The sequence below is a fragment of the Salmo salar genome, chromosome ssa04 (assembly GCF_905237065.1).
Source record: "Salmo salar chromosome ssa04, Ssal_v3.1, whole genome shotgun sequence".
NCBI lineage: Eukaryota > Metazoa > Chordata > Actinopteri > Salmoniformes > Salmonidae > Salmo > Salmo salar.
The window spans coordinates 63,638,533-63,664,879 of NC_059445.1; the positions used below are offsets into that span (position 1 = coordinate 63,638,533).

At 44.7% G+C, this 26,347-nt stretch overlaps 1 protein-coding gene across 3 annotated transcripts in view; it reads left to right on the top strand.

Annotated features, from left to right (window-relative positions):
- The window catches only part of LOC106603642 (cell adhesion molecule 1), a 547,319-nt gene that overhangs the window by 443,508 nt on the left and 77,464 nt on the right, over positions 1 to 26,347 (top strand). For all 3 annotated transcript variants that reach the window (XM_014197549.2, XM_014197550.2, XM_014197551.2), the window contains exons 7-8: positions 7,279 to 7,375; positions 9,592 to 9,764. In XM_014197549.2, the coding sequence (XP_014053024.2) occupies positions 7,279 to 7,375; positions 9,592 to 9,764 (270 nt within the window). The remainder of the gene's footprint in view (positions 1 to 7,278; positions 7,376 to 9,591; positions 9,765 to 26,347) is intronic.

The window sequence follows — 26,347 nt, forward strand, 5'->3', positions numbered from 1 at the left end:
CCGCATTGCCAGATTTCAAAATAACTTTACTGGGAAATCACACTTTGCAATAAACGGGGTCCTATGCTAAGAACAATAGGCTAGGATATACAGGTTAGCACCATCTAATATCAATAATACAATTGTTAATAATCCCTTACCTTTGATTATCTTCAACAGAAGGCACTTCCAGGAATCCCAGGTCCACAACAAATGTGGTTTCTTTTGACAAAGTTCATAATTTATGTCCAAATAACTCCAAATTGCTCCATGTTGTTAGGCGTTCGGTAGGCTCCTCAAAATGTAGGGGGGGGGGGGGGAAATCTATTTACGTTCGTTCAAACATGTCAAACGTTGTTTAGCATCAATCTTTAGGGCCATTTTTAACGTGAAACATCAGTAATATTTCAACCCGACCCCTCCTGTGTCTTGAAAACCGTTTTTGAAAAATGTCTCGCCTCACATGCACGCGCAGGTGCGCGCAATAATGAAGTGACGACATCCCAGGGACGTCAACTTCTCTTCATTGTCATCCGGTCTCTGTTCATCATAGACACTTCAAACAACTTTATAAAGATCGTTGACATCTAGTGGAATCCTTTGTCACTGTGTGATCTATTAGCAATGACTCGAAAATAGTACAGCCACAAAATTCTCATTTCCTGGTTGTATTTTGCCTGCCATATGAGTTTTGTTATACTTACAGACACCATTCAAACAGTTTTAGAAAATTCAGAGTGTTTTCTATCCAAATCTGTTAATAATATGCATATCCTAGCTTCTGAGTTGGTGTAGGAGGCAGTTAAAAATGGGCACATATTTTTTTCTAAATTCTCAATACTGCCCCCTAGCCCAGCACTGTAGCTTACTCCCGACCGTCATGTTGTACAGCTCCATATTTTCCGTTCCATCCTAATGGAAACCCAGAGGGTTTTTCATTTTTCTTGGAATAGAAACACCATAATATTAATCAAATTAATTAACCAAAATTTCTTAGTCAGTCCCATATACTATGTTTTCACAAAAAAAGGTTTTAAATTCTCTATTACAGCCACTATTGAAGGCTATCAAATGCTTCACAAAGATGCCCTCTGGTGGTCAAACTAGCACTAACTAGCATTAATGGTACCAGTGGTTGGCACTTAAATAACGTGCCAAAGAATTCTGAGGCACCATGCAAGCTGTGCTGTAGTACGCTGCAACTTTTAAAGGACGAACCACTGTATGTGGCAGCACTGCAAGCTCCATCACAGGGTGAATATTCGATTTGGAAAAGCTATTAGGCCTAAATTCAAAGGCAAGATGCATATTTCGCCAAGGGATCCTAAAGGACATGTTTTAAAATGCGGTGCCTCTTAGTGCATTTAGCAAGGTCGTAGTTTATCATGTTATATTCTGTCTTGTACTGCTTCCTTTACCATGCCTCAACTGGCTAACTCTGCTACTTCAACTTATACTGCTGCTCTTGATAAAAGCAATAACATTAAAATGGTGGTGGTGATGATGATGATGATGATGATGATGACGGTGATGATCCTGGTGGTCATATTAACACAACACCCAGCAGTAGTGCAGTAGCCATACTGTGTGTTTATTTTCATGGTCCACGCCAGCTGTTGTTGCCAGGGAGCTGTTCATAAAGGGAGGTAATGGTGTGCTTTCTTTGACATTCTCTCTCTCTCGCTTCCTTCTCTCTCACTCTCGTACCTTCACTCTCTCTCAAATTAAATTGCTCCCTTTTTCCTCTCTCTCTCTCTCTCTTTTCCCCTCTCTTTCTCTTGCCCTTTCTCTGTCTCTTTCTTACCTTTCTCTCTTTCTTTCCCCTCTCTGCATCTCTCTGTCTCTCTCTCTTTCCCCCGTCTGTCTGTCTCTTTCTTCTCTCCCTTCTCCCCTTGCTCTCATTAGCACTGTACATAATACAGAGGCTGATCTTTCTTCTGAACACCAAAAGGAGCTAAGGGGGGCCTTATTAGTGTTTATTTACTGTAAGGCAACATTCAAAGGTGGCCCGGGCTGATGTACCTACTTTTATAATCCTGTTTCTGTCTTAACTGTTGTTGAGAAAGACCTGTTATGGCTTTCTTACATAAAGCGTCCAGAGCGTCTTTGACGTCCAGACAGTCTAGTTAGCGGGGCAGATTTTATTTCTTATTTGATCTTATTTCCCTTCCCGGAAACTACAAGGACAGCAGACAGTGTTGGAAGTTCATAAACATTACAAGGACTGTCGTTAGTCTTGAAGGGACATATTTTATTTTGACTAATTGCATCCTGCAAAGGAACACCTCTAGATATCAATGTAACAACTAATCCTCAATAAACGACAATTAAAAAGAAATAAGTTTGATCTGGGGCACTCCTTCACACACTCCAGCAACCTTAAAGCCAGAATCTCTGAAATTATTGTATTATTGGTTAACCTCTCTGGTATCATTGGGACGCTAGCGTCCCAGCTCGACAACAACCAGTGAAATTGCAGGGCGCCAAATTCAAACAGAAATCCCATAATTACAATTCCTCAAACATACAAGTATTATACACCATTTTAAAGATAAACTTCTTGTTATCCAACCACAGTGTCCGATTTCAAAAAGGCTTTACGGCGAAAGCACACCATGCGATTATGTTAGGACAGCGCCTAGCCACAAGAAACCATACAGAAATTTTCCAGCCAAGGAGAGGACTCAGAAAAGTCAGAAATAGCGACTAAATTAATCACTTACCTTTGATGATCTTCATCTGGTGGCACTCCCAGGACTCCATGTTACACAATAAATGTTTGTTTTGTTCGATATTGTCCCTCTTTATGTCCAAAAACCTTGTTTTGTTGGTGCGTTTAGTTCAGTAATCCAAAGGCACAAAGCTCGCTCTCAACATCCAGACGAAAAGTCAAAAAAGTACAATAAAGGTTCGTACAAACATATCAAACAATGTTTAAAATCAATCCTCATGTTGCTTTTGTCATAAATAATCAATAATACTTCAACCGGACAAAAGCTTCGTCAATAGAAAAGGAGAAATAAGAAAGGCGCGCTGCCGATCACGCGCTGGACTCATGTCTATAAATTTCCACTGTCCACTCATTGAAAGTGCTGTATCTCCCTCATTTTTCAGAGTGAAAGCCTGAAACAATGCCTAAAGTCTGGCCACATATAGAAGAAGCCATAGAGATTGTTAACTGGGTCCTAAGTCTTTGTATTATAGGCTTTCAATGGAAAAACAGCCTTTCAAAATAATAGTACTTCCTGGACGGATTTTCCTCAGGTTTTCGCCTACCATATCAGTTCTGTTATACTCACAGACATTAGAACTTTAGTGTTTTCTATCCAAATCTACCAATTATATGCATATCCTAGCTTCTGGGACTGAGTATCAGGCAGTTTAATTTGGGCACGCTTTTCATCCAAAATTCCAAATGCTGCCCCCTACCCTAGTGAAGTTAAGCTGTCTTGTACACGTTTGCAGCTAAAAGCTGAATTGCAGTATATAGACAAAAAAATTAACTACAAAAAAGGAGATAACAGTTAGCTAGCTGAAGAAAAAATAAATGGAGAGCAGCTAAATCTAGCTTCAGAGAGTGCCTGCTCCTGACAATGGCATCTATTCTGCTGGCAGCTGAGTTGGATGGTAGGGACAGGTTTGATGATGGTAATGGAGCTGGAGTTGTCCTCTCTTCAGACGTTGTTCTTGTCAATCCTCAGCTCCCTCTGTAGCCACTGGGTTACTCCTCCACTATGCTTTCTCTGCTGCCGGCACACCACACACCAGTCCAGAGTATAATGTCTTCCTCACTACGAGGGAGCCTCCTGCCGTCACCACACTACAGTTCACTCACAGCCACTTGTGGGTGAAGAAGGCAGAATGCATCTTTTGAAAGCTAACAGTCAGCTAAGATAGCTAGCCAAGCAATCATTAAGGTTCTGTACAATAATGACACCCAAACCATACTGCACCCCCCCACCCCCATTTCACAAGCCTGTTTAATTTCACACAAATGTAGTAAACCGCGTAAGCAGCAACTACACTGCTCAAAAAAATAAAGGGAACACTAAAATAACACATTCTAGATCTGAATGAATGAAATAATCTTATTAAATACTTTTTTCTTTACATAGTTGAATGTGCTGACAACAAAATCACACAAAAATAATCAATGGAAATCCAATTTATCAACCCATGGAGGTCTGGATTTGGAGTCACACTCAAAATTAAAGTGGAAAACCACACTACAGGCTGATCCAACTTTGATGTAATGTCCTTAAAACAAGTCAAAATGAGGCTCAGTAGTGTGTGTGGCCTCCACGTGCCTGTATGACCTCCCTACAACGCCTGGGCATGCTCCTGATGAGGTGGCGGATGGTCTCCTGAGGGATCTCCTCCCAGACCTGGACTAAAGTATCCGCCAACTCCTGGACAGTCTGTGGTGCAACGTGGCGTTGGTGGATGGAGCGAGACATGATGTCCCAGATGTGCTCAATTGGATTCAGGTCTGGGGAACGGGCGGGCCAGTCCATAGCATCAATGCCTTCCTCTTGCAGGAACTGCTGACACACTCCAGCCACATGAGGTCTAGCATTGTCTTGCATTAGGAGGAACCCAGGGCCAACCGCACCAGCATATGGTCTCACAAGGGGTCTGAGGATCTCATCTCGGTACCTAATGGCAGTCAGGCTACCTCTGGCGAGCACATGGAGGGCTGTGCGGCCCCCCAAAGAAATGCCACCCCACACCATGACTGACCCACCGCCAAACCGGTCATGCTGGAGGATGTTGCAGGCAGCAGAACGTTCTCCACGGCGTCTCCAGACTGTCACGTCTGTCACATGTGCTCAGTGTGAACCTGCTTTCATCTGTGAAGAGCACAGGGCGCCAGTGGCGAATTTGCCAATCTTGGTGTTCTCTGGCAAATGCCAAACGTCCTGCACGGTGTTGGGCTGTAAGCACAACCCCCACCTGTGGACGTCGGGCCCTCATACCACCCTCATGGAGTCTGTTTCTGACCGTTTGAGCAGACACATGCACATTTGTGGCCTGCTGGACGTCATTTTGCAGGGCTCTGGCAGTGCTCCTCCTGCTCCTCCTTGCACAAAGGCGGAGGTAGCGGTCCTGCTGCTGGGTTGTTGCCCTCCTACGGCCTCCTCCACGTCTCCTGATGTACTGGCCTGTCTCCTGGTAGCGCCTCCATGCTCTGGACACTACGCTGACAGACACAGCAAACCTTCTTGCCACAGCTCGCATTGATGTGCCATCCTGGATGAGCTGCACTACCTGAGCCACTTGTGTGGGTTGTAGACTCCGTCTCGTGCTACCACTAGAGTGAATGCACCGCCAGCATTCAAAAGTGACCAAAACATCAGCCAGGAAGCATAGGAACTGAGAAGTGGTCTGTGGTCACCACCTGCAGAACCACTCCTTTATTGGGGGTGTCTTGCTAATTGCCTATAATTTCCACCTGTTGTCTATTCCATTTGCACAACAGCATGTGAAATTTATTGTCAATCAGTGTTGCTTCCTAAGTGGACAGTTTGATTTCACAGAAGTGTGATTGACTTGGAGTTACATTGTGTTGTTTAAGTGTTCCCTTTATTTTTTTGAGCAGTGTATATGGACGACACATGGATCAAGCCATCCCTTTAGAGCCTGGCAACTAACAGCCATTCTTCACTACCTGCTATCTGTCACCGGGTGGTGGTGGTGGAAGAGAGTAGAACCTGACCCGTCTGCGTGTGGCGGCTAGTCAGGCCAGTCATGTTAATGGATGAGCCAAAGATTGTTACTGATTGACCAGAAAGGTCAATGGTGTCGATGTTGCCTGCCACCGGCACCATGGACTGTTGACAAACTGCACCTCAAAGAAGAGAGAGGAAAGGCTTGGAACACATTGGACAGTGCTGCTGTGAAGATAGGAGGTTACAGTAGGAGAATGTGGACCAGTAGAGGCTGCTGGAGGGAGAAATCAGAGGATGGGCTCATTGTAATGGTTGGAAGGAGCCCGTCCTGGGATTTTTCCTTCCACTAGCCTCCACCCACGTATTGAGACCCAAACTCTGAAAGATCTTCGAATGGCATAGTAAAAAATAAAATCTCAAAGATTTACCAAACTACAATACAAACGTCCCAGAGTTTGAAGAGTTGAGAGAGTTTGGCCAACTTCAGAGCTGGATGTCATGTTTCTACCTCTAAGCATTCCAGGCCTGGATTCCACTTATAATGCCAGGTCCACATTTTAAGCTTGTTTAAAAATAATTCGGCCACTATTGCCCACCAGGCACAAACATGACTGAGGTGGAATTATGAGGTTAAGGTTGGCAGTAGAAAAGAGAAAACCTCTGTGGATCTATAGCAGCATCTACATTGGGGACTACAGCAGTAGTGTCTAGTTTTCGCAAATGTCATATCCAATTTACACATACCATGCATCATTTGAGCACTACTATTAAACTAAGTTCCCAGTATTAAATGTTAAATTCCGCTCCAAGGCAGTGTTCTGAGGAACATGAATGATTTTATGAAGTGCTGTATTGGCATCGTTATTTTCTAATCTTTTTGGAACTCTTTTGAGAGTATCTCTGGTCATACAGGTAGTTATTGTTTTGTGTGTTCTATCATGCTGCTTGACCCTGGAAAACAAGTATTTGGTCTTTCACTTCAAACTTTAAAAATGAAGTTTAATGTGAATGACCACAGTGACAGTTGGTAGGGAGAGACCTTCCAGTTAATCCAGTGTTCCTTTAAGAAAGTACCTAAAGAACAGGTCTGACTACATTTCCTCTCCCAAATCTGATCCATACCAGCAGCAGCCTGGTTTCCCAAGTGGTCCCCCATCCACGTATCAATCAGGTCTAGTCCTTGGGAAACAGCAGGATGGTATCTCACCCATTATTGCTATAAAATGAAACCAAAGCATTCCCTGCACTAGCATCCAGGTAAACCGTCTAGAATATGATAATCTCATAATAGGAAGGAATAGAGTGGGCTCTTCCAATGTTCTCTAGTTAAGTGTTGTGAAAGGATACAAACAACTCTCAATTATACACAACCACCTTCAATTTTGTACAGGGATTTGAAGTCCGATTTTGTCCTCAGACAAGTCCTCCGGAACACTTGTTTTGTGAACTTCCCAACCACACGTCTGTACATTTCACATCACGTAGCCTGCATAACTTGGAATGAAGAAACATTAAGCAGACTGAGGCCTAGCTACTTTATAAACTTGTAACAGAACTAATGACTTAGTTAGCATGTCACATTGACACACTCTCTCCCCACATTTCTCCCTCCCTCCCACCCTCTCTTCAGATAAACCGGAGGTGAAGATCATAGTAGAGTTTCCTGATGGGCTGCCAAGGGAGGGACAGAACATGGAGCTGTCGTGCCAGGCCAAAGGCAAACCCCAGTAAGACACACACCACACACACACACACACACACACACACACACACACACACACACACACACACACACACACACACACACACACACACACAAACACCACACAACCCAAATATCTCTCGCTCTCTCTTCACACACCTCCGTTAGGATGCCTGTAACTTTAAATTATGATTTTGCCAAATGGCGGGAATGCAGCGAACAGAGCTAACACACAAGTGTACATCAGTAGCAGTGAGTGAATAAAATCTCTTGGGAAACCCCACCCCCCCCAAAAAATGGCATATTACAATCTATTTGTTGTGATAATTGTGTTGCCCTATAACCTGTTTGTTCATATGCCTTGCCACCGTGGTATATATGCCTAAAGACCGAGACAATAAGAAGACACAGTGGCAGAATAAATTCAAGCACACCTTTGTTTCATCACAAAACAGGAGAACAACCTCTGTCCGGTGGAGTCCACAAAGTATATTGCATGTAACAAACAGTTACATGACCTACAGTATGGTCAAGCAACTTAATGTTACTGACATTTTCTGACCACTAAACAACTATTGATTTAGAACCACTGAGATTTACCACAAGTCGCAAAGAAAACAGGAGCTACCTCAACTACTCCAGAATCATTTCAACTTCAACATTTCAGCATCATCAAATCATCCATGCTTAATCTAATACAGTGACAACTAAAAGATACCAAAAACAATTTAGTGCAGTCAACGTATGCTAAATATGATGTGGCTGTCCATGGTTCTGACTTCTGTGTGTTCGTGCGTGCGCGTTCGTGCAATGACCGTTTGGGACACAAACGGTCATTACATTATGCCGTCAGCCGTGCAATCCCCGCGAAGACCTTACATCATTACCCAGCCTCCTGTCCCGAGGCGCCTTAATTGTGAACAATACGTGTCAGATGTGTACGCACACACACACACCACACAGGCCCCTCCCTCCCTCTCCCCTTCAAGTTTTGCACTCAGCAAGGAGAGACGAGGCGGATCTCACCCGTATTAATTTAATAAAGATGAAAATACAATCAATACAGTGGGCCAGAGAATTGGAAGTCATTTTCATTAGAGCTTGTGAGAGTTCTCTGAACTCATTACTAAGCCAAGATAGTGACAGGCTCTGGCCGTGTGTCCATTTGTATTCTACCTACCTTCCTCTCTTCCCCCACTGCCTCCCTCTCTCATGTGTCACCCCACCCCCCAGTAAATCTCTTTTTCTAGGTCATTACTCCATTTTTAGGCCGGCACTGTGTGTGTATATTTAACCTCTGATTCCGGTTCCCTAAGATTCTTGCCCCGACGAGGGATTCCAATTTGCTCTCTCGAGCCGCCCGCCGCCGCAGCCATCAAATGTTTTTTCACCCCGCCACAAAGGCGAGAGTTCAACTGTTACTGAGCTCAAACTGCTCTTTTGTTTCAAGGCTTAGCCCTTTCTCTCTTTCTTCCTCCCTTTTCTCTCTCTCTCCCTCCCTTGCTCTCTCCAAACCAAGTGTTTTCAAATGGAGGGAAACAAGTTTAAACAGCAACACAAAAACAGAACAAGAGAGAGTCCTCGGCACCCACTCAAGGGACATAACGGCGTGTTAGCTAGCTAGCAGCCAGCCATTGAAAGTTGCGAGAGCAAAACAGAGTTAAGAGGCGCTTTGCTTTTGTTGTTTTTCCCCCCTCTGTGGCTTCTGGTTCTTACATAGCTCATCAAAGAAATAGGATCCAGATCCAGCACTTCCTCTAAGCTTCCTGCCAAGGTAGTGAGGGAACAAAGATGGCTGGGTAATGTAGTTAACCGCATCACTAGGCCAGGAACATAAAAGGCTCCCCACCTAAATAGCACACACATATAGACACACATAGTTTGGCAATCAAAGGTGAAAGAATCTCATTGTTTACCCTATCGGATGCGCCCTATCGGATCCTTTAAAGGGGAAACAAACAAGAACTTATATAAATAAATATATATACTTGGGGTGGTGATTGATTTAGCTCGCCAGGTACAAAGGAACCAATTGAATATAGTCCAAAAAAGGTAATCTATCTTTATTTGAAATTATTTGACATATGTATTCAAGATCTAGGTCTAGGGGAAACGATGTGTGTGACCAGTGAAATTACTGTCCCCTCGCTCTCCTATGGAGCCAATAGAATAGTTCCAAAAGTGCAAACACTGCTTATTTGATCACTGAGTGACATTGCTGTCCCCTCTCTCTCTCTGTAGTCCCCAGCAGATCAACTGGGTGAAGGTGGACGATGACCTTCCCTCACACGCCCTCATCACCGGCACAGACTTGTACATCGAGAACCTCAACAAGACCTACAACGGCACCTACCGCTGCTTCGCTGCCAACTCAGTGGGCGAGTCGTATGACGACTACACCCTCTACGTCTACGGTACGTACCTCTCGATTCAACACTGTCTCTCTCTCTTTCAATCCTCCCCCTCTCTCTCTGATGACTACAGTACCACTCAAAGTTTGGACACTGTCACGATCGTCGTAAGAACTGGACCAAGGCGCAGTGTACATAACGTTCCACATCTTTATTATAAAGTGAAACTTCAGCAAATACAAAACAATAAACGAACAAACGAAACGTTCTGGAGTGCTCACAGGCAACTACACAAAAACAAAACAAGATCCCACAAAACACGGTGGGGAAATGGCTGCCTAAATATGATCCCCAATCAGAGACAATGATAAACAGCTGCCTCTGATTGGGAACCATACCAGGCCAACATAGAAATAGAATAACCTAGATTACCCACCCTAGTCACACCCCAACCTAACCAACATAGAGAATAAAAGGCTCTCTATGGTCAGGGCGTGAAAGACACACCTACTCATTCAAGGGTTTTTCTTTATTTTTACAGTAGAATAATAGTGAAGACATCAAAACTATGAAATAACACATATGGAATCATGTTGTAACCAAAAAACGTGTTAAAAAAATCAAAATATATTTTGTATTTGAGATTCTTCAAAGTAGCCACCCTTTGCCTTGATGACATCTTTGCATACTCTTGGCATTCACCTGGAATGCATTTCCAACAGTCTTGAAGGAGTTTGCACATATGCTGAGCACTTGTTGGCTGCTTTTCCTTCACTCTGCAGTCCAACTCATCCCAAACCATCTCAATTGGGTTCAGGTCGGGTGATTGTGGAGGACAGGTCATCTGATGCAGCAGTCCATCACTCTCCTTCTTGGTCAAATAACCCTTACACAGCCTGGAGGTGTGTTGGGCTATTGTCCTGTTGAAAAACAAATGATAGTCCCACTAAGCGCAAACCAGATGGGATGGCGTATCGCTGCAGAATGCTGTGGTAGCCATGCTGGTTAACTTGCTGACTTGGTCTTTTACCAAATAGGGCTATCTTTTGTATACCCCCCTACCTTGTCACAACACAACTGATTGGCTCAAACGCATTAAGAAGGAAAGAAATTCCACAAATGAACTTTTAATAAGGCACACCTGTTAATTGAAATGCATTCCAGGTGACTACCTCATGAAGCTGGTTGTGAGAATGCCAAGACTGTGCAAAGCTCTCATCAAGGCAAAGGGTGGCTACTTTGAAGAATATAAAATAAGTTTAACACTTTTTTGGTCACATATATGTTATTTCATAGTTTTGATGTTGTCACTATTATTCTACAATGTAGAAAATAGTAAAAACAAAGTAAAGTAGTTGTGTCCAAACGTTTGACTGGTAATGTACATACTCTGCGTGTATGGTACGTACCTTCCACCACCCTCTCTCTGTCTATCGCTCTCTCTTTTTATCCCCCCATCCCCTATCTCTCTCTATTCCCTCTGATATTCTATATTCATGGTACGTATCTCCCACCCACCTCTCTCTATCCATCTCTCTCTCTCTTTATCCCCCATTCCCTCTCTCTCTCTCTTCCCCTCTCTCTCTCTCTCCCCACAGCGTTATCTGAACACAGTTCAATACCATTGATTCCAATGACATTTCCTTCCCTGCAGGACATTACCATCTAATCTGGCCATTTTCCCTCCGCAAAATGTACTCGGCTGATATAGCTTACTGAGCCTTACTAAGCCTGCGGGAAAAATTATTTGGCTGCTATTTTCAGAGGGCATTAATGGACTGAGAATAACCTTTTTAAAATAGGGCTTGTTGCCTGACAGATGAATGAGTTGCTGAATAATGGAAGAGCAGGAGGTAGTGTTAATGACGAATGTGGTAAAACAACGAGGCTCGTGAAAGACTATGAAGCGTTTATTTTACACCTTTTTTTGCCCTTGTTAAATGTGTTTATGGACGGAGCCGTTTGGATTGATAGATGAAGCTAGGGAATGTGTGTCTGTATGTTCAGTGTTAGACAAAGATAGAGAGATGGGCAGTGAGTGAGTTGTATTCATAAACATTTAGTGTATGTGAACACAGTCGCTCTGCCATCACAGACAATATATGACTATCAGCGAGTCCCGGTTCCTTCTCCCACTTCTCATTGCTTGTGTTCCAAAAGCTAGCCTCAGCTCAAGGTGTAAATGCTGTGGTTGGTAATTGCACCAGGGTTTTTTCCACATCTCTCCACCAGCTTTGAACCTCCGCTCTGGGCATGTGAGAGCACCCTCACCTTTTCCCTCCTCTCCTACTTTGAGAAACAAACACTACAGGCAACACGTGGACTGCAGAAAAGAGAAAAAGATAGCTCTCCTCCCATTAACATCAGCCTCTATGATAATAGAGCCTCTGTCTGCTCTTTGATGACTTTGGTTTCTGCACCCCCGCTCTAACATTTAGGTAGTGCCCGTAATGGCATCATATTCCCTACATAATCCACCACATTTGATCTGAGCCCTGTGGGCCCAGGTCAAAAGTAGTGCACTATATCGGGAATAGGGTGCCATTAACCACGCAGCACTACTGTAATTCAGTTGTGCATCATGTCCCCACATTAAACTTGGTAAAGAAGGGATGTACAGGACAATGCAGGGCCCGGGCTGTCTGCGCCTAATCTTGCGCCATGTTCCTCTAACACGCACATGCAAGTGCGTACAAAATTCACCGGAGTGGCAAGATGTTAGCGAAGCGAACGCACTGACACTGAAATATCCTCCCCTCTCTCCAGCTCTCAACTCAAAGTCAGGCAGTGATGGCATCTACGTGTAGCTGCACACATTCCCCTTCAAATTAACAGGATGACATCTTCTTATTACAACACAGCAGCCCCAACATATCGGAGATGGCAAGCGAGTCACACACTCTAACATACATACACACACAAACAGAGATGCACACACATGTTAATACAAATGTTGTCTGAGCCATTATGAAAATGTACCTCAGGGTTCTGCTAAAATACATCATTTAAACAATCAAACAAATCTGCAAAAGTGAGTAATGCGTGTGTGACATTCAGAGATGTTTGTAGTTAAGTGTTTATTTCAGGTATTACTAGCTACACTGGTACTACATGTTTTCACTATAATGCACTTTCCTGCTGGTTAAGTCGTGGGAAATTACAATAGGAAATCCATTTTAGTTATTACTGTCCCAGTATGCTCAGTGGGGGGCTCAATATCCTCTAGGTTGGAGTGGTCTGGAAATGTAATGTGTTATAGGCTTTTCCCCCCTTCCATCATTTACCATTCACTCCTGAACCAATCAAAGCCCACGTACAGTAAGTCAAGAAGCCTCCCTATCCCTCCCCATCCTGCCTCCCCTCAGTCGACAGGCAGAACAGATGTAGCACTGGCCCTCCCCATCCCTCTAATACATTTGTTTCCTCGACTATTGTGAAACTAAGTGATGGAGAGCACCGGGAGTGCAGCTGACACTAACCTGGTTACCGGGAGAAAGAATGCATTCCCCGGTACCCATTTCTTCAAGTGGCCCGTGGATAAAGGAAAATCGGTGGGGCCCTGCAGTCGAATGAGATCTAGCACCCAGGACTTTAACCAGTTTACAGAGCCAGCGTTAACCCAATAAACAGGACCTCCCTCCTTCACAAGCTCTGCCTTTTAGTCCTCCGTGCTCTGCGGCTTGTCGCTCTCCTCTCGGCTTCCTAAGACTTCCACCTCCTCCTTCTTCCAGGGGTTTCCTCCTCCCAGCCCCTGGCGTCGGCGCTGAAGAACCATTGCTGCTGTTGGCGATACACTCTACAAAACTGGTCTGGAGTGGAGCTTTGTTTATCCCAACCACCAACACCCGACCTGAGTCAAGTGTCGCCAACAGTTTGTGGAAATGGAAGTTGTATTATTGTGTGGTTGGTACAGTATTAATGCCCCCTGTAAGGAGACACACAGCCAAAGCTGAAAAAATGTATCGGACTCTTTACAGTAACCTTGTTAGCCTTCATCCTACAGCTGTATCTACACGCTGGCTTGGAAAATGAAAAACATAATGAAAAACATTGTCGCAAATAAAGAGCCACCAGTTCCTATTACACACCCTAACCTAGTATAGGGGAACATATTTTTTCATCAGATGTGACTCACAATCAGGGAGCCTAACTGGAGAAAATCTACAGGACACCAGCTGCAGGGAAACGACATGTGCAGTCCTGCCACAGCCAGACCCACTCCCATCAGCCAGCCATTATAGTGAAGCCGTAAATTCTCTCCTCTTGACAACCTCCTCTAACCCCCATTCTTAACCAGGGTCTTGTGCTCGTTCATTGCTCCTGGTTTGGGCTCGGGCTGCCTTGTAAATTGAAGTGCCAGCCCGAGCCCTAACCAGGAGCAATGGTAGACTATGAGATCATGTCAGACATGGCTAGTGACTACTGTGACACGCATAACATGCAAATGTATAGAAACAGATCAAATCACATTTTATTGGCTGCATACACATGTTGTTATTGCGGGTGTTATTGCAGATGTTATTGCGGGTGTTATTGCAGATGTTATTGCGGGTGTTATTGCAGATGTTATTGCGGGTGTAGCGAAATGCTTGTGTTCCTAGCTCCAACGTGCAGTAGTATCGAACAATACACACAAATCTAAAAAGTAAAAGAATGGAATTAAGAAACATATACAGTGCCTTCAGAAAGTATTCAGACCCCTTGACTTTTTCCACATTTTGTTACGTTACAGCCTTATTCTAAAATGGGTTGAATAAAAATAAATCCTCAGCAATCTACACACAATACCCCATGATGACAAAGCAAAACAGGTTTTCAGAATTCTTTGCACATGTACTAAAAATTAAAAACAGATACCTTATTTACATAAGTATTCAGACTCTTTGCTATGAGATTCAAAATTGAGCTCAGGTGCATCCTGTTTTCATTGATTATCCTTGATGTTTCTACAACTTGATTGGAGTCCACCTGTGATAAATTAAATTGACTGGACATGATTTGGAAAGGCACACACCTGTCAAAAGTTTGGACACCCCTACTCATTCAAGGGATTTTCTTTATTTGTACTATTTTTTACATTGTAGAATAATAGTGAAGACATCAAAACTATTAAATAACACATATGGAATCGTAGTAACCCAAAAGGTGTTAAACTAATCGAAAAATATATTTGAGATTTGAGATTTTTCAAAGTAGGCACCCTTTGCCTTGATGACAGCTTTGCACACTCTGGGCATTCTCTCAACCAGCTTCATGAGGTAGTCACCTGGAATGCGTTTCAATTAACATGTGTGCCTTCTTAAACCAGCTTCACTTGGAATGCTTTTCCAACCATCTTGAAGGAGTTCCCGCATATGTTGAGCACTTGTTGGCTACTATTCCTTCACTCTGCGGTCCAACTCATCACAAACCATCACAATTGGGTTGAGGTCGGGTGATTGTGGAGGCCAGGTCATCTGATGCAGCACTCCATCACTCTCCTTCTTGGTCAAATAACCCTTACACAGCCTGGAGGTGTGTTGGATCATTGTCCTGTTGAAAAACAAATTATAGTCCCATTAAGCGCAAACCGGATGGGATGGTGTATCGCTGCAGAATGCTGTGGTAGCCATGCCGGTTAAGTGTGCCTTGAAGTCTAAATAATTCACAGACAGTGTCACCAGCAAAGCACCATCACACCTCGTCCTCCATGCTTCACGGTGGGAACCACACATGCGGAGATAATCTGTTCACCTGCTCTGCTTTAATGGCACAAAGGACAAATTTCCACCGGTCGAATGTCCATTGCTCGTGTTTCTTGGCCCATGCAAGTCTCTTCTTCTTGTTGGTGTCCTTTACTAGTGGTTTCTTTGCAGCTATTCGACCATGAAGGCCTGATTCACACAGTCTCCAGTTTATGTTGAGATGTCTGTTACTTGAACTCTGTGAAGCATTTATTTGGGAAGCAATTTCTGAGGCTGGTAACTCTAATGAACTTATCCTCTGTAGCAGAGGTAACTCTGGGTCTTCCTTTCCTGTGACGGTCCTCGTGAGAGCCAGTTTCATCATAGCGCTTGATGGTTTTTACGACTGCACTTGAAGAAACGTTCAAAGTTCTTGAAATTTTCTGTATTAACTGACATTCATGTCTTTAAAGTAATGATGGACTGTCATTTCTCATTGCTTATTTGAGCTGTTCTTGCCATAATATGGACTTGGCCTTTTACCAAATAGGTCTATCTTCTGTATACCACCCCTACCTTGTCACAACACAACTGATTGGCTCAAAGGCATTAAGAATGAAAGATATTCCACATATTAACCTTTACTGGATCAGTGTCCTGAAATCGGGAGAGTTGCTGCTCAATATATGTGATATTTGACTAGAAAGGCGTTGTATACAAAAGCCAACTTTCCGGGACATAGACATGTGTTATATGGTCAGAAAGCTTAAATTATTAATTATAGCAGGAAAAAAATAACATGCTATTGTTTGAGGATAGTGCACAACAACAAAACACTTATCAAGGCAACTGGTTTGATACATTCACCTCTGACTGTATATAATGTACTTACATTCAGTAGTTTTGTTTGATAAAATAAATTTTTATATCCTAACACGATTTTAGTCTTTCAACTTGAAAAAAAACAATCTATGAAATCTCACTGGCTAAACCTTGTTTCACCCAGTCAAGTTCGGTTTCTGTGCAATCCTTAGACATTCTAGAAAGCAACCAAACTTTGTTTCATCATTCTACATTACGTATTGGGTACACAACACGTCAATTAGCCTACGAAGGACAGCCATCATTACGCACCAAAGAGACGGGCGGTTGTCACTTGATTTGACAGTCTCTTGGTCCAATGACCACCTATCGTTTTGAAATATAGAAACATTTCAGATCTTCAACCAAAACCTAATATTAGATAAAAGGAACCTGAGTTTACAAATAACAAAAAATATATATACTTATTTTATTTATTTAATTAACAAAGTTATGCAATACCCAATTCCCCTGTGTGAAAAAGTAATTGCGCCCTTACACTCAATAACTGGTAGTGCTAGTGCTGGCCACTGCCCTCATTCAATGCCATTTTGGCTAAGCTAGTTCTTCCTGGTTTGGGTGCTTATCTAAGCTTCTGATGTAGGAGCTCCAGAATAAGCTGCTCTCAGGAACTAAACTGGCTGCCTGTTGAGGCTAAGGTGCCCAGATTAGACTGGGTATGGTTTACAGGAATATTTGTGGTTCTGCGCCCAGATATCTAACTGATTACTTTCCCCATGTTAAAGATGCACACATTCACAGCACCAGATCAGGTGTTGCTAATGTGTGCTTATACATGTAATGCTAGGAAAGGTACTTTCTTGTATACTGGAGCCTCAGAGTGGAATGTGTTGCCTCTGCCCATAAAAACAACGTCCTTTCTGGGCAGCTTAAAAAAAAAAGTACAAACAGTTTGATGTGTTCTGTGCCTATTCAATATACCTTACGATGCAACTGCAATGATGACATAGATGTTCTTCTTCTTTGTTTTAATGTTTTATTATTCCGCTGGCAACTGTGTGCAACTGTGTTGATCTTGCCTAGCCATCTTGTCTCAAGAGGACCACAATGGACACAAGTTCCAGACTTTGTGTTATCCTCAATAATTTTACTAATGTGCATGTATGGTTTTTCAAGTTTTATGTGTGCTTGTTTTTTTAAAATGGTCAAGTTAATAAACTAAACCAAAAAAAACACATTTAGCTGCCGTAACTGCAACCAAATGTTTCCTGGAGTTGTTGATCAGACTCTCACATCGCTGTGGAGGAATTTTAGCTCACTCTTGCATGCAGAACTACTTTAACTAAGCGACATTTGTCGGTTTTCAAGCATGAACTGCTTGTTTCAAGTCCTGCCACATCTCATTTGAAATTAGGTCTGGACTTTCACGAGGCCATTCCAAAAAGTCAAATTTGTTGCTTTTTAACCATTTTCATGTAGACTTGATTGTGTATTTTGGATCATTGTTTTGCTGCATGACCCAGTTGCGCTTCATTTTCGGCTCACAGATGGATGGCCTGAGGTTTTCCTGTAGATTTCTCTGATACAGAGCAGAATTCATGTTTCCTTCTATTAAGGCAAGTTGTCCAGGTCCTGAGGCAGCAAAGCATCCCCAAACCATCACACTACCACCACCATGCTTGACTGTTGGTATGAGGTTCTTACTGTGGCATGCAGTGTTTGGTTTTCAACAGACACAATGGGACCCATCTCGTCCAAAATGTTGACTCAAGTTTGCCAAAAAGCACCTGGATGATCATCAAGACTCTTGGAAGAATGTTCTATGGACAGATGAGTCGAAAGTAGAACTTTTTGGGTGACATGGGTCCCATTTATGCCTATATGTAAATATGGGCCTCACAATGGGCCTCAGGACCTCGTCACAGTATTTCTGTGCATTCAAATTCAGTTTGTTGTCCGTAGCTTATGCCTGCCCTTACCATAACCCCACCACCACCATGGGGTATTTCGTTGACATCAGCAAACCGCTCGCCCACACGACACCATACACGTCTGCGGTTGTGAGGCCAGTTGGACGAATTGCCAAATTCTCTAAAATGATGTTGGGGCCACCACCATGGGGTATTTCGTTGACATCAGCAAACCGCTCGCCCACACGACACCATACACGTCTGCGGTTGTGAGGCCAGTTGGACGAATTGGTATAGAAATTAATATTAGATTATCTGACAACAGCTCTGCTGGACATTCCTGCAGTCAGCAATCCAAATGCACGCTCCCTCAAAACTTGACACATCTGTGATAATGTGTTGTGTGACAAAACCTCACATTTTAGAGCGGCCTTTTATTGTCCCCAGCACATTTACATTGACATTTACATTTAAGTCATTTAGCAGACGCTCTTATCCAGAGCGACTTACAAATTGGTGCATTCACTTTATGATATCCAGTGGAACAACCACTTTACAATAGTGCATCTAAATCTTTTAGGGGGGGGTTAGAAGGATTACTTTATCCTATCCTAGGTATTCCTTAAAGAGGTGGGGTTTCAGGTGTCTCCGGGAAGGTGGTGATTGACTCCGCTGTCCTGGCGTCGTGAGGGAGCTTGTTCCACCATAGGGGTGCCAGAGCAGCGAACAGTTTTGACTGGGCTGAGCGGGAACTGTGCTTCCTCAGAGGTAGGGGGGCCAGCAGGCCAGAGGTGGATGAGCGCAGTGCCCTCTTTTAGGTGTAGGGACTGATCAGAGCCTGAAGGTACGGAGGTGCCGTTCCCCTCACGGCTCCGTAGGCAAGCACCATGGTCTTGTAGCGGATGCGAGCTTCAAGTGGAGAGAGCGGAGGAGCGGGGTGACGTGAGAGAACTTGAGAAGGTTGAACACCAGACGGGCTGCGGTGTTCTGGATGAGTTGTAGGGGTTTAATGGCACAGGCAGGGAGCCCAGCCAACAGCGAGTTGCAGTAATCCAGACGGGAGATGACAAGTGCCTGGATTAGGACCTGCGCCGCTTCCTGTGTGAGGCAGGGTCGTACTCTGCGAATGTTGTAGAGCATGAACCTACAGGATCGGGTCACCGCCTTGATGTTAGTGGAGAACGACAGGGTGTTGTCCAGGGTCACGCCAAGGTTCTTAGCACTCTGGGAGGAGGACACAATGGAGTTGTCAACCGTGATGGCGAGATCATGGAACGGGCAGTCCTTCCCCGGGAGGAAAAGCAGCTCCGTCTTGCCGAGGTTCAGCTTGAGGTGGTGATCCATCATCCACACTGATATGTCTGCCAGACATGCAGAGATGTGATTCGCCACCTGGTTATCAGAAGGGGGAAAGGAGAAGATTAATTGTGTGTCGTCTGCATAGCAATGATAGGAGAGACCATGTGAGGATATGACAGAGCCAAGTGACTTGGTGTATAGCGAGAATAGGAGAGGGCCTAGAACAGAGCCCTGGGGGACACCAGTGGTGAGAGCACGTGGTGCGGAGACAGATTCTCGCCACGCCACCTGGTAGGAGCGACCTGTCAGGTAGGACGCAATCCAAGCGTGGGCCGCGCCGGAGATGCCCAACTCGGAGATGCTGTTTAATCAGATTCTTGATATGCAACACCTGTCAGGTGGATGGTTTACCTTGGCAAAGGAGAAATGCTCACTAACAGGGATGTAACCACATTTGTGCACCAAATTTGAGAGAAATAAGCTTTTTTGTGCGTATGGAACATTTCTGGGATCTTTATTTCAGCTCATGAAACATGGGACCAACAGTTTACATGTTGCGTTTATATTTTTGTTCTGTGTAGGATAGGTTTTGACTAGAAAACAGTATATACAGCCTCCCAAGTGGCACTGTGGTCTAAGGCACTGCATCGCAGTGCTTGAGTCGTCTCTAAAGACCCGGGTTCGATTCAAGGCTGTGTCATAACCGGCCATGCCCGGGATTCCCATAGGGCGACGCACAATTGGCCCAGCATCGTCCGGGTTAGGGGAGGGTTTGGCCGGGGGGGCTTTACTTCACCACAATGTCTGTCTGGGTGGACCATTTCAGATTGTCAGTGATGTGTACGCTGATGAACTTGAAGCTTTTCACCTTCTCCAAATCAAATCAAATGTTATTTGTCACATGCGCCAAATACAACAGGTGTAGACCTTACCGTGAAATGCTTACTTACAAGCCCTTAACCAACAATGCAGTTCAAGAAAATAGAGTTACGAAAATATTTACTAAATAAATTGAAGTGAATTTTTTTTAAGTAACACAACTATATACTATAACAATAATGTGGCTATATACAGGGGTACCGGTAGCCGAATCACTGTGCGGGGGTACAGGTTAGTCGAGGTAATTTGTAAAGTGATTATGCATAGATAATAAACAGCGAGTAGCAGGAATGTAAATAGTCCAGGTGGCCATTTTATTAATTGTTCAGCAGTGGCTTGGGGGTAGAAGCTGTTAAGGAGTCTCTTGGTACTAGACTTGGCGCTCCGGTACCATTTGCCGTGTGGTAGCAGAGAGAACCGTTTTGATTTGGGTGACTGGAGTCTTTGCAATTTTTTGGGGCCTTCCTCTGACACTGCCTAGTATATAGGTACTGAATGTCAGGAAGTGATGTACTGGGCCATACGCACTACCCTCTGTAGCGCCTTACGGTCAGATGCGAGAAGTTGCTATACCAGGCGGTGATGCAACCGGTCATGATGCTCTCGATGGTGCAGCTTTAAAACTTTTTGATGTTCTGGGGACCCATGCCAAATCTTTTCAGTCTCCTCATGGGGAAAAGGTGTTGTCATGCCCTCTTCACAACTGTCTTGGTGTGTTTGGACCATGATAGTTCGTTGGTGATGTGGACAACAAGGAACTTCAAATTCTCGACCTCGACCTGGGGGCCTGTTCGTCCCTGGGGGGGCCTATTTGTCCCTCCTTTTCCTATAGTCCAGGATCAGCTCCTTTGTCTTGCTCACATTGAGGGAGAGTTTATCGTCCTGGCACCACACTGCCAGGTCTCTGACCTCCCTATAGGCTGTCTCATCATTGTCGGTGATCAGGCCTACCACTGTTGTGTCATCAGCAAACTTAATGATGGTGTTGGAGTCGTGCTTGGCCACGCAGTTGTGGGTGAACATGGAGTACAGGAGGGGATTAAGCACGCACCCCTGAGGGGCCCCAGTGTTGAGGATCAGCGTGGCAGAAGTGACGTGAGTGCTACGGGGCGGTAATCATTTAGCCAGGTTACCTTTGCTTTCTTGGGCAGAGGGATTATGGGGGTCTATTTGAAACATGTAGATATTACAGACTCGGTCAGGGAGAGGTTGAAAATGTCAGTGAAGACACTTGCCAGTTGGTCCGCGCATGCTTTGAGTACACGTCCTGGTAATACGTTTGGCCCCGCGGCTTTGTGAATGTTGGCCTGTTTAAAGGTTTTGCTCTCATCGTGATCACACAGTCGTCCGGAACAGCTGGTGCTCTCATGAATGCTTCAGTGTTGCTTGCCTCAAAGCAAGCGTAAAAGGCATTTAGCTCGTCTGGTAGGCTCTCGTAACTGGGCAGCTTGTGGCTCGGTTTCCCTTTGTAGTCCGTAATATTTTTCAAGCCTTCCCACATCAAATCAAATTTATTTATAAAGCCCTTCTTACATCAGCTGATATCTCAAAGTGCTGTACAGAAACCCAGCCTAAAACCCCAAACAGCAAGCAATGCAGGTGTAGAAGCACGGTGGCTAGGAAAAACTCCCTAGAAAGGCCAGAACCTAGGAAGAAACCTAGAGAGGAACCAGGCTATGAGGGGTGGCCAGTCCTCTTCTGGCTGTGCCGGGTGGAGATTATGAGAGAACATGGCCAAGATGTTCAAATGTTCATAGATTACCAGCAGGGTCAAATAAAATTAATCACAGTGGTTGTCGAGGGTGCAACAGGTCAGCACCTCAGGAGTAAATGTCAGTTGGCCTTTCATAGCCGATCATTCAGAGTATCTCTACCGCTCCTGCTGTCTCTAGAGAGTTGAAAACAGCAGGTCTGGGACAAGGTAGCACATCCGGTGAACAGGTCAGGGTTCCATAGCCGCAGGCAGCACAGTTGAAACTGGAGCAGCAGCATGGCCAGGTGGACTGGGGACTGCAAGGAGTCATCAGGCCAGGTAGTCCTGAGGCATGGTCCTAGGGCTCAGGTCCTCCGAGAGAGAGAGTTAGAGAGAGCATACTTAAATTCACACAGGACACAGGATAAGGCAGGAGAAATACTCCAGATATAACAGACTGACCCTAGCCCCCGACACATAAACTACTGCAGCATAAATACTGGAGGCTGAGATAGGAGGGGTCGGGAGACACTGTGGCCCCATCCGACAATACCCCCGGACAGGGCCAAACAGGCAGGATATAACCCCACCCACTTTGCCAAAGCACAGCCCCCACACCACTAGAGGGATACCTTCAACCACCAACTTACCATCCTGAGACAAGGCCGAGTATAGCCCACAAAGGTCTCCGCCATGGCACAACCCAAGGGGGGGGGGCGCCAACCCATATCCGACGAGCGTCAGAGCCGGTGTAGTAGGATTCAATCTTAGTCCTGTATTGATGTTTTGTCTGTTGGATGGTTTGTCTGAGGGCATAGCGAGATTTCTTATGAGCGTCCGGATTAGTGTCCCGCTCCTTGAAAGCTGCAGCTCTACCCTTTAGCTCGGTGCGGATGTTGACTGTAATCCATGGCTTCTGGTTGGGAAATGTACATACCGTCACTGTGGGGATGACGTTGTTCATGCACTTATTGATGAAGCCGGTGACTTAGGTGGATGAATCCCGGAACATATTCCAGTCTGTGCTAGCAAAACAGTCCTGTAGCTTAGCATCCACGTCATCTGACCACTTCCATATTGAGCGAGTCACTGGTACTTCCTGCTTTAGTTTTTGCTTGTAAGCAGGAATCAGGGGGGTATAATTATGGTCAGATTTTACCAAATGGAGGACGAGGCAGAGCTTTGTATGCTTCTCTGTGTGTGGAGTAAAGGCGGTATAGAGTTTTTTTTATGCTGGTTGCACATTTGACATGCTGGTAGAAATTAGGTAAAACGGTTTTAAGTTTGCCTGCATTGAAGTCCCCGGCCACTAGGAGCGCCACTTCTGGATGAGCATTTTCTTCTTTGCTTATGGCCTTATAAAGCTTGTTGAGTGCGGTCTTTGTGCCAGCATCGGTGGTGGTAAATAGACGGCTACGAATAATATAGATGAGAACTCTCGGTTGATGGTGTGGTGTACAGCTTATCATGAGGTATTCTACCTCAGGCGAGCAATACCTCAAGACTTCTTTAATATTAGACATCGCGCACCAGCAGTTATTGACAAATAGGCACACACCCCCGCCTCTTGTCTTACCAGAAGTAGCTGCTCTGTCCTGCCGATGCACGGAGAATAGAGCCAGGTCTTTATTATCCTTGTTGTCGTTCAGCCACGTCTCAGTGAAACATAAAATATTAGTTTTTAATGTCCCGTTGGTAGGATAGTCTTAATCGCAGATCGTCCAGTTTGTTTTCCAATGATTGCACGATGGCCAATAATACGGAGGGAAGTGGTGGTTTACCTACTCGTCGGAAAATTCTTACAAGGCTCACCGCCCTCCTCCCCCTTTTCCTCAGTTTTTTTCTTCACACTGATGACAGGGATTTGGGCCTTGTCTTGACAAAGCAGTATATCCTTTATGTCTGACTTTTATTTGACATTTTTTAACCCTTATTTTACCAGGTAAGTTGACTGAGAACACATTCTCATGTACAGCAATGACCTGGGGAATAGTTACAGCGGAGAGGAGGAGGGATGAATGAGCCAATTGTGAGCTGGGGATGATTAGGTGGCCATGATGGTATGAAGGCCAGATTGGGAATTTAGCCAGGACACCGGGCTTAACATCCCTACTCTTAAGATAAGTGCCATGGGATCTTTAGTGACCAAAGAGAGTCAGGACACCCGTTTAACGTCCCATCTGATAGACGGCACCCTACACAGGGCAATGTCCCTAATCACTGCCCTGGGGCATTGGGATATTTTTTTAGACCAGAGGAAAGGGTGCCTCCTACAGGCCCTCCAACACCACTTCCAGCAGCATCTGTTCTCCCATCCAGGGACTGACCAGGACCAACTCATTAACGAAAAAAATCTTTGTCCAGTTTGAGGTGAGTAAACATTGTTCTGATGTCCAGAAGCTCTTTTCGGTCCTAAGAGATGGTAGCAGCAACATTATGTACAAAATGAGTTTCAAACAATGCGAAAAAACAAACAAAATAGCACAGTTGGTTAGGAGCCCGTAAAACGGCAGCCATCCCCTCCGGCGCCATTATCCCTGCTGTCTCCTGAAGTCCACGAACAGCTCCATTGTTTTGTTGACGTTGAGGGAGAGGGTATTTTTCTGGTACCACTGCTCCAGGGCCCTCACCTCCTCCCTCTAGGCTGTCTAGTCATCGTTGGTAATCAGGACTAACACTGTTGTGTCCATATCAGCCTTCAATATGGAAGAGATAGCTTCTCTCCATCTTTATGGTTGAATAACACACAATTGCATAATTAGGAAATTGTACTGCTTCCCACGTTGCAAGATGGCATTGATTTACCCCAGCGAAGATGGGCTACAGCAATTTGCAGAGGGGTCTCCGTGCTATTCACTCCCTCTAATGAAAATGAACACAATTAGGTTAACATACGAACAGATGCCATTCAAAACACATGAGTGGGCCCGACAAGGGACATTCCCCCTCGCAACCCCACACAGCGTTTATTAATGCGTAATTGTCCGCCCCTTGATTGCGTGAGACAAGCATTCGCTGCAGGTGCGCCGTTGGCTTCCAACGGCCATTGTTAGCTTGGTGCCGTTGCCAGAGACTGTAATTGTTTTCCTCACCTCTTCTTTTCCTCCTCTCCTCCTCCTAAGAGTGGCCCCCATCAATATCATTTCTCATATCATGCAGCTGGCAGATTTGGGAGAAGTAGGGGGGTTTCTAATTCTTTGCGCGGCAAGTGCCGGGCACCATCCCATTGCTGTGCGGGTGACAGAGGGATGCCCAGCGCCTCGCTAAGAGTCGCCTACTATCTGCCAGGGCGATTAATGGGGGGGAGGGGGGTCACTCCTCTGTGCTGTTCATTAGCTTTTAATTGGAGTCAACCACCCCCAGTGCTCTTTTGGCAGTGTGAGATGTTTGTGCTTTAGTTATTGTTATTGTGCTGTAGTGTCACATCATTCACCCATCTCCACACTTATTTCATAACTCTCTGGAATGATTGAGTAAGAGGGATTTTAATCAGCACGAAAGCTCTACCTGTGTTTTGTCCTCTAGTTTTTATTGACATACCGCCTTGCGCTACGGGGCCTAGTGATAAGAGGTGTGGATCTTTTGTTTATCAACCTCAATCTGTTTTTGCCTTTGGATATGGAAAACTTAAGGGGATGCACTATTATTGAGTTTCAAAGGGCTCAGGATGAGAAATTTGGCTTGGTCTTCACAGACCTTTCCTACCCTCTGAGCAGGAGAGAGCCATTTGGGAGATTTGACCGGATTACTTTCCACTCCTCTCCAATATGTAAAGCTGTGGCTGGTAGGGAAATCCACAGCCCAAAGTATACTTTAAGAGCTCTATTAGCCAGATTGTTCTGTTTTCCTCATTGAGTGAGGTTCTTATACTACCCCGCACGTGCCAGTTTGCCACTCCCACACCTCTCTTTTGGTTAAAGGATTAATCGGCCTGTTGCCTGCCTGCCTCTCCCCTCCCCTCCATATGTCTGTGTATGTCTGCTGTGCCATATCCACCTGAGCAAATTTTCAGAGGTGTGTTTATACTCCGCTGTCTAAGGGGATAAAAACGAGACACCGGAAACTCCATCTCTGGAGTTTTTTAGCTTGACTAGGGAGGGATATTTTCTGTCTGTCAGGCAGTCCCAGTATTTTAATGCAGCCTCCGCTCCAAGATCTCTGGGACGATTCTTAATCTGCCCCGGTATACAAGCTACAGTGACTCAACAGGGAAACTCACTCAGCTTCCCATATTTGAAGTCAATAAGCTTCCACTGCGTTTGATACAACATCACTGGAATAGCAGGTAGCGTGGAGTGCTGCTTTTTGTAAGGAAACCTTGCTTAATATTTGCTCCAGGCAAGCCTGTATCGAGGGTGGCAAGCAGGGAAAGTATAGATC